Consider the following 9,505-nt stretch of genomic DNA (forward strand, 5'->3'; position numbering starts at 1 on the left):
TTTATCTAGTCTTAATTTTTGTACTCTTTTTTCTAATTCTTCTCCTGATAGTTCCCCTTCTGATAATTCCTCATCTGAGTTAGTTCCTCTTTCTGAATTTTGAGAACGATATGAGCGTTCCTCTTTTATTTCTTCCAAGACCTGTCTTCCTTCAACTAGAGGCTCGGCGAGTGAAGGTTTTTTGTTTTTGCCTCATAGACAGGATTTAATGAGAGACCAAATAGCCATAGTGCCTACTGGTAAAGGGCTTTGCCTATCTGCTACATGAAGGTCCTCCCCCAGCTGTTCCCACTGTAGGGTGTTTAAAAGGCCCTCATCCAAAAACCAAGGGGAAACCTTTTCTACAGTATCGAGAAATGCTCTAGCTGTTTTTGCCTTTAACGGTGTCCCATGGTTTTTTAATAGCTCCCTGAGGGGCTGTTGCATCCTGAATTTAGACGTTTCAGACCCCATTGTTACTAATTTGAATAGCTTCAGTTATGGCAGTTACGATAACAAACAGTGGCCAAGCTGCCAGGAGCAACGAGATTACTAAAAGGAAAACTATCTGTCAAATATGTATTAGAGTTTGTAGCCGCTTTTCACGTGCTAGCTGTACCTTAATTGGACCGCATTCCACGTGTCCCTACTTTTACCTTAATTGGACTGCATTCCGTGTGTCCCTGGACCGCCTTCCACGTGTCCTTATTTTCCTTTAACCAGACCGCATTCTGCGTGTCCCAATAGTCACTATACTGCGAACGTCGAGGCTGCCTCTCCTTTACCTGTTTACTTTTGACCTTTTTATAACCGGTTTAACTTATTAAAAAAATTTTTTTTAGATATCTTAACTTGTTTTCTTTATAAAATTTTCATCTTCCCGGGTTTCGGCACCAGTTATTGGGTTCCCTCTGCCCGCATAGAGAGACATGACAAACGTCTGAAGCTTTGGAAGTTTATTGTGCACAGTCTTCCTTTCTTTCCCTCTTTTCTATCCCCTTCTTTCTTTTCTTTCTCTTGCTCTCTTTCCCTCTGCTTAACTCTCGCCTGCTCCGGTCGCTCCGCTTCTCCCGCTCGGCTCACGCCTTCTTCGGCCACTCCGCTTCTCCCACTCGGCTCTCGCCCTCGCTCGCACTCTTCTTCCTCGCTTCTACTCCCTCCCAGGAAGTTACCAAGCTTATATACACTTCAACCAATCAAGGGAGAGTACACGAGGTAAACAGCGAACAGCTGTAGGTATAGAATAGGCACACGAGAAAGGCATGCACTAATCACATTGTTAACTAGCTAATACTGTATAGCCAACCGCTTTTGGCTCAGCGCCAGGCACCATCTTGACTGTGCCCAAGGCTGGGAGTCCCGGGTACCCCGACACATAATTCCACCTAACATAACTGTCTTACAGTTAAAAACATACTAGTTCTCACCCAAGAATAGAAGTAAAAACAGAAATATTACTGATGTTATGTAAATCAATAATATATTACATGATGAATAACAGAAGCATAAAAAAATATATTCTCTTAATGCATGTGTATGCATCAGCATATTCTTAATGGAATAGGGAAGATAAATCCGTGGCAATTACAATCCTCATTTCTGTATTTGGTCACCTTGCTGTAGTTGGTATTCATGACTTTCTTTTTCTAATGCCCATTCTTTTTTTCCTCTACCTTCCAAAAGCACCTCAGCAGGTCTTGACTAGGGATTGAGACATTTGTTGTCTTGCTTGGATTGGGTTGCTTTAGTTTCCTATTGACCTTACAACAGGATAAGGTAACATCAAGAGAAGCCCCAAAGGATGTCCTGCACTCCATGAGTATGTTTCTTTAACACAATTGTGGCAAAACGGTTCAATATGCCCTTGATAATCTGGGTCAATCACCCCTGGAAGTACCACAACTCTGTTTGTAGCCTGTTGACTCAGAGGCATGAGGAGCCCAAAGTGGCCAGGGGGAAACCTAAGCTTCCAGTTTAATGAAATAATTGCTGTATCTCCTGACTGAAGCATTCCTCCTTGTGGAACTAAGACTTCTAGGCCTGCAGAGTGTAAGGTTATTGGGACAGGAAACAAAAACCTTCCCAGTGATTTCCTATGGGTAATGGTGAGCAGTACCATTCCTATTTCTAGTCCTTGATTCCTGGACCCATGAATTTTAGCAATAGAAGAGAGAGTTCCCATGTAGTGTTGATTTAAATACTGATTTGGAGTATTTAAAGTCTTTGGAAGAACCTTGCATCAGCCCTGAAAGGTACATAAGTGGCACTCTAACTGCATCTTGAAGAAACTTTTCCATCATTCTATTAAACCAGGCTCTTCAGGATGATGGGAAACTTGGTAAGACCAGTGAATCCCATTGTCATAAGCCCATTTTCCACTATTTTTGCTGTGAAGTGAGTTCCTTTGTCTGAAACATTGCTGTGTGAAATAACATGACACTGGATCAGGAATTTTTTAAGTACATGGATGATCATTTTGACTGAAGGACTACATGCAGTGAAGTCAAATCCATATCCTAACAAAGTTACATTCCAATTACAACAAACTGCTGCCCTTTCCATCATGGTGTGGTCCAATATAATCAACCTGCTACCTGGTTGCCGTCTGATTTTCCTGGGGAATGATGCTATATGGTGGGCTTATTGTTGGTCTCTGCTACTGGAAAATTGGACACTCACCAGTGGTTGTAGCCAAATCAGTTTTGGTGAGTGGAAATCCATGCTGCTAAACCTATGAATAACTGCTAGCCCTGTCATTATAACCACATGGTTTATGAGCCCACTGGTCAAAGTCAGGGGTGTCTGGGAAAAGTGGCTGACTTCTGTCCACAAATCCAGTCATCTTATCAACCTGATTATTAAACTCCCTCTCTGCAGATTCAGCTTTTGTTTAGCATTTACATGAGAAACAAATATCTTTAAATTCTTTGCCCATTCAGAGAGGTCTGTCCATATAACTCTTCCTCAAATGTTCTTGTCACCAATTTTACAATGATGTTCTTTCCAGATCCCTGACCATCTAGGCAAACCACTGGCTAAGGCCATAATTTGTTTACAGTCATGCATTTGGCCATTTATCTTTCCAGCAAAATGCACAACCAGATATACTGCCGGAGGTTCTGGCCATTGTGAGGATTTCTGTTCACCACTGTCCTTCATACTTTTTTTCTAGAAATGGGCAGGAGTGCTGCAGCTGTCCAATTCCAGGTGCAGAACTGTGCATGAAACAGACCCTAGTCTACTCTTCCTCTGTTAATTGGTCATAAGGTACACCGCATAGGTTCATGCTGTGAACAGAATTTACTGCAGATGGCTTAAAAACCAAGGGCAATTGAGACACTTCATGCAAATTACTTACACCTTCAGATCCTGCCATGCCTGATCATATATTTACCAATTTCACTTAAAGATGGACACTGATGCACATGTCCAAATTTATGGTTTTGTAAGTGAGAACACCTAGTATATGATGGGCAGTTCTGGTTGAATAGTAACCTGGTTATCCATAGTCAACCTGTCTCATCCACTCAATCCCAGTAGCAGGCCAAGACCTCTTTTTCAAAGGGAAAGTTGTTGTCTGAAAATGAAGGCAGGGTCTTAATCCAATATCCCAAAGACATCATCTGTGAATCAATTGTGGGGGCCTGCCAAAGGCTCCACATCATCCCTATATGCCACTGTTATTTTGAATATTGTGGAAAATCATCCTTATTTAACAGAATTAGACTGGGTTAAGCCATGGGACACAGACACCTGGCTTCTAGGAACTGCTGGGAGGCACATAGCACTACAAAGGAGAGGATTCCTGTCTCCCTCTGAAATATTCTCTCTAACAGAATGGCTTCCCTAACTCCACCCTATCATGTTCATCACAGAAGCAGCTCCTCCCAATCTTGACCAGCAGATTGAGAATATGTAGGACCAAGATCAGTTCTATATTGTCTTCACCTCTTGCTTTTCCTAGAGATATTGATTTTGACTTGACAAACACTAAGCTTTTGAAGTTTCCTTCATTTGCATGGAGGTTGCATGTGTGCCAAAGTAGAGTACTACCTTGAAAAGACTACTGTTGTTCACATTTTGAATTATATGCCATTATAACATGGTGAGAAATTTCTTCTTCAATAGCTTTCTGATTAAATACCGTATCAGCATGTTCATGAGAATGATATAACCTATCAGATTTTTTGAGTGGTCTCATCTACAGGAATAACAACTTTTAGAAATCCAGTTGATGGAGGAAACAATGCTGACTTCCACAGTAGGTACATCCTGAAATCATTCTTAGGAATGAGCTTCCATTTCAAACTGGTTCTTTTAAACAAAGTTTTATTCACTTGATTTAAAATAGAAAAAAAATGCTAAGAAATTGGAGTCTTATCATTATCTGCAGAAGCTCTGTATAGTATATGATTGGATCCTCTCCTGGTCTGTCACTGTGAAATGATTTTTAGGAAAACCATGATAAGTCAAAGTCAAACAATTTTTAAGAAATTTTAATTGCATTTTGAGAACAGTATTTCAAGAAACCCCAGTTGCATATCAAGAGCCCCAGTCTGGGGGATATCATGAGATAATGATTTAACCCCACATAATGAGGAAAAGAGTTGTATCTGAACTTTGAGCAGACACTTATCCCAGTGATCCACAGTGGCCCATGGCACAAGGAGAGACAGGCACATATGGAAATATTATGTGATCATTTTGTTATAAAAGGGATTTTGAGATGATATACACCTGAACCCCAAGTCTTTACAATCACATTATATCCATTGCATTCTGACTTTTTCTTTCTCTTATGGCCTTTCTTTTGAAATATCCTATCCTTCAGATATCTGGGCAAATTCACAGATGAGTTGAGGTGCTGGATCTTGCAAGTTTTCACATATAGGATGGTTGGTGAAGGTGGTTCTCAAGGGAAAGGAGTTTGTCTAAATGAGGGAATGCCTAAGAAACTTACACAGTCTCATAATGTAAATATAAATAGGCAAAGGGATGAGATGATGTGTCAATGATCTCGGGCACAATATATGCCAGCAGAAAACATAAAAACTAATGAAAACCTTATCCAATTTTAAATCTTGTGGATTTTATGTTGTCAGAAATTTCTCTCAAGAATCATTCCACTCTGATTAGTTGAAGAAAATCATATCCATTGAACTCTCATTTATTTACTTCCATTCATGTTCCTTCTACCCAGGTATGATCCTTCTTAAAGTAATGCCTAAATTGGTCACCAGTGCTCTGGTGAATATAGAGCAAAAGAGGGAAGGGCTAAAATAATCAAATTGGAAGGGGTTGGCATCTGGTATGTTGGGTTTTGGACACTGAGGTTCAATGACTCAGGTAGGGAAATGCACTTTGTTTCTCCCCCATGGGTTGTGTCTGGGTTTTGGGCAACATGGATTTCATGACTGGCTTCACTGAGATCCTGGCTTCTCTGGAGATACCTCCTTATGTCACTATGTCACAGAAGTGTGGAATGAGCAGCCTGATGCCATCATGGTTGCCATGACAAGCCAGAGAGGCTTCTGATCCTGACCAATTCAGATAAAGGTTCTTAAAATCCCCAACACTGCTGTGATTGTTAGAGGGATGAGTAGGGGAGTGAGTCCCAGGCATCTGCTGCTTTCAAGAAATGGTATTCTAGCATTGTCACCCAGGAGCAGATGATACATGGTGTGTTAGTGTATTATTCCCAGTGGGCCTTTGATGTAGCCAGCTCAATCCAAGAGAAGGGATCCCTCTGGAGTCTGACAGCCTGCAGTATTCTCCAGGACCAGTAGGTTGCCATATTCTACTTTGTCTTCACCAGGTATCAAGACCCCCATGACTATCCCAATCCAGCTCCAATGAGAAATTCCCCCCAATATTTAGTGAACCAGGGAGGGACAGAGGGAGGTAGGAGGGCATGTGGGTCATTTAGCTTTTCACAGTCCCCTGTAGTATTGCACTCCAAACCCGTGTTTCAGGTCTGGTCATCTGGGATTTTACCAAGTCAGAAACATAACCTGTGGTGCTGCTAGCCACACAGGATGCTGGCAGTGGACAGCTCATAGAAGGGCAGTATGCAGTAGAGTTTGGTATGTTAGGTATGATTGAATTGGAAAACATCACACCACCTCTGGTGGGACACCTCTCTTTTCTTAGAATGCCCAAAAGGAGAGAGCAGAAACCTGGGAAGTTTAATTTCTAGGTGGAGGTGGCTAGATGCTGTCATTTCTAAAGAGAAGAGGAGGGAGTCAATCACTCAGCATGTGGGACAAAGGCCAGGAAAGAGGTAGCAAGCTAGGGGAGATGTTCTATTCTCACTCCACCTGACAGGTCCCATCTCCATTGCTGCAGCCTTACAATTAGTCTGCATTGAGAATTCTGTTGGTAAGAGATTCCCAGGGGACTTTCAATGCAGTTTTAGATGCAGAAATATCTGACCAATCTCTTTAAACAGAATGGTTCATCCTCTTGACACAACTAATACATGTCTGGCAAAAGACACTCTGACATTACCAAGGTTACATTTACCATTCCCTGTAAGATATAGACTAACAGACAGTGTCATAGACACTGGCACAATGATACTCCAATTAAATTAAATTGCTGGATTAAAAAAGTGCATGAAGGTCGCAGAAAGAGCACTTTTTAAAATGGCATAATAGCATTTTTGAACATGCATCAAGCTGGAAGAATGGAATGGTAAACATGAACAAAGGTGAATATTAAGAAAATGAAGAGTAAAGGACATTTTGGTGCACTTAGTGCAGAAGGGTATTGGAGATGAAAATCATTAGAGCAGAGACTCTAAAAGAAATTGTCATTGTTAGTAGTCACCCAAAAAGTCCAGGACACTTATTCAGCATCATAATACTTACAAATACAATAAAAAGTAATTGTGAGATAATTTGTAAGCAACAATAATTACTGACAATAATTCAACTTGCCAAGGACACCATTGGTCTTGCAAATTACTGGCTCCTTTCTGTTGCTTTTAGAAAACAATTGAGGATGCATATGTAGATTTTGCTTTTCAGGAACATGACAGATGAGGAAATATTTCCTTTCACTAGAGAATCAGCACAAAGCTCTCAGATTTAATAAATACATATTTGGAAATTCAGCACTGATCTATGGCTCTCAAAATAAAGAGTGCACTACATCATCAGAAATTTAAACAAGAGAATCTCTGCTAAATTACAAAAATAGAGACACAATAGAGGGGAAACCTGAAATTCATCAACAGAAAATTTTAAAGAATGCCTAAAGTTGTGATAGGATGTAATGAGCTGGAAAAGCAGGTAATGAAGCATTTCCAAATATAAAAATACTTTTATTTTTTCTGTAATTTCTTATATCCACCACAACTATACCACATATCATATGTTTGGATTTCAATCTTTCAATGACACTTATTTCAATTATGGGTCCTTGTGTCATTCGTTACATGACAAAGAACAATCAAATTACTTGCATAAACATGGTATAGAGGAGCTGCTGTCCGCAGCCTTCGGGAGTTGGCAGTGGTGGCAGCCGCTCCAGCGGTGGGGTGAAGACGGCGGGCATGGTGGGGCGGGAGAAAGAGCTCTCCATCCACTTCATTCCTGGGAGCTGCTGGCTGGTGGAGGCACCTTAGCATTCATCCATGCACAGACTATAGCCAGCACTGAGGATGAAAGACTGCTCATCCCTGTGTCAGTATGTTATAGGAAGAAGTAAACATCCCCAGTAGGCAGGTTCTAGTTACTGATGCCACTGGGCTTCTTGGCAGAGCTGTGTACAAAGAATTTCAGCAGAATAATTGGCATGCTGTTGGTTGTGGTTTTAGAAGAGCAAGACCAAAATTTGAACAGGTTAATCTGTTGGATTCTAATGCAGTTCATCACATCATTCATGAATTTCAGCCTCATGTCATAGTACATTGTGCAGCAGAGAGAAGACCAGATGTTGTAGAGAATCAGCCAGATGCTGCTTCTCAACCTAATGTGGATGCTTCTGGGAATTTAGCTAAGGAAGCAGCTACAATTGGAGCATTTCTCATTTATATTAGCTCAGATTATGTATTTGATGGAACAGATTCACCGTACAGGGAGGAAGACATACCAAGTCCCCTAAATTTGTATGGTAAAACAAAATTAGAAGGAGAAAAGGCAGTCCTGGAGGATAACATAGGAGCTGCTGTTTTGAGAATTCCTGTTCTGTATGGGGAAGTTGAAAAGCTTGAAGAAAGTGCTGTGACAGTCATGTTTGATAAAGTGCAGTTCAGCAACAAGTCAGCAAACATGGACCACTGGCAGCAGAGGTTTCCCACACATGTCAAAGATGTGGCTACTGTGTGTTGGCAGCTGGCAGAGAAGAGAATGCTGGACCATCAATTAAGGGAACCTTTCACTGGTCTGGTAATGAACAGATGACCAAGTATGAAATAGCATGTGCAATTGCAGATGCCTTCAACCTCCCCAGCAGTCACTTAAGACCTATCACTGACAGTCCAGTCATAGGAGCTCAACGTCCATGCAATGCTCAGCTTCACTGCTCCAAATTGGAGACCTTGGGCATTGGCCAGCGAACGCCAATTCGAATTGGAATCAAGGAATCACTCTGGCCTTTCCTCATTGACAAGAGATGGAGACAGACAGTCTTTCACTAGTTTGTGTTATTTTTTTTTTAAGTATATAGTATGTGGCACTTTTTAAAGAAAAAATGAAATAGTTTTGTATGGTACTCTTTAATTGTGACTCTTACAATCTTTCAGGTAAATGATGCACTTGCACTAGTGAAATTGTCTAAACTATAGGGCAATGATGCTTTGTTTAGTGATGATTTTTGTTTATCATTTTTGTTCTGGCTTAATTTGTGGTTTGAGTAAATAAAGTTATGATTCTTAAATATTTGAGAGCCAGGATGAAACAGATCTGCTGTAGATTTATTTTGGATGAAATGCATTGTTCATTGCTACAACTTCCGTGTTTTCAGGTTTTTTTTTTTTTTAAAGCTGTTGACTCTTGTATGTTGATTGTTTTAAAGTGTGAAGTCATACAAAAAATCATTGGTGTTCATTATTTGCTTTGCTTGAGCTCAGATAAAAATATTTGAAGAAAGAAACTTTATTTTTGCAACCTAAGTACAGTTTTTATGCTTGAGATACTTCAATATGTTATGTATATGGAAACTTCTACAGCTTGATGCCTCCTGCTTTCCTACCTGTATGGTGAGTGCTTGAGAGAGGGTGTGTGTGTATTTTTAAATATAAATATAGAACTGTTCTTTTCACCCCATGTTGCTAAGTGGTATTTCATATATGTGGTTATAATAATAATAGATCTTGTAATTCTTTTGACCACTCATGAATAATAAATAAGTACTGCTGGCATGTAATGCTTAGTTTTATTGCATTCTTTCTAAATGTAGGGTCTAAACTAATTGTTCTTTTGTTTTTCTAACTATTTTAAAATTACATTCTTATGTAATATCTGATGCATACAAAAAATAGTTTATATATGTTGAGAGAAAGCACACCAATAAATTAAACACT

The 9,505-nt window shown here is 40.1% G+C and overlaps 1 protein-coding gene across 1 annotated transcript; it reads left to right on the forward strand.

Annotated features, from left to right (window-relative positions):
* Window positions 1-7,534: 7,534 nt before the first annotated feature.
* LOC124975584 (methionine adenosyltransferase 2 subunit beta-like) lies at window positions 7,535-8,620 on the forward strand. The gene is given in 3 exon segments (XM_047538226.1): window positions 7,535-7,591; window positions 7,680-8,334; window positions 8,337-8,620. Coding segments are annotated over 3 exon segments (996 nt in total).
* Window positions 8,621-9,505: the final 885 nt, after the last annotated feature.

This window comes from Sciurus carolinensis, unplaced genomic scaffold, assembly GCF_902686445.1.
Source record: "Sciurus carolinensis unplaced genomic scaffold, mSciCar1.2, whole genome shotgun sequence".
In the NCBI taxonomy this organism is placed as follows: Eukaryota; Metazoa; Chordata; class Mammalia; order Rodentia; family Sciuridae; genus Sciurus; species Sciurus carolinensis.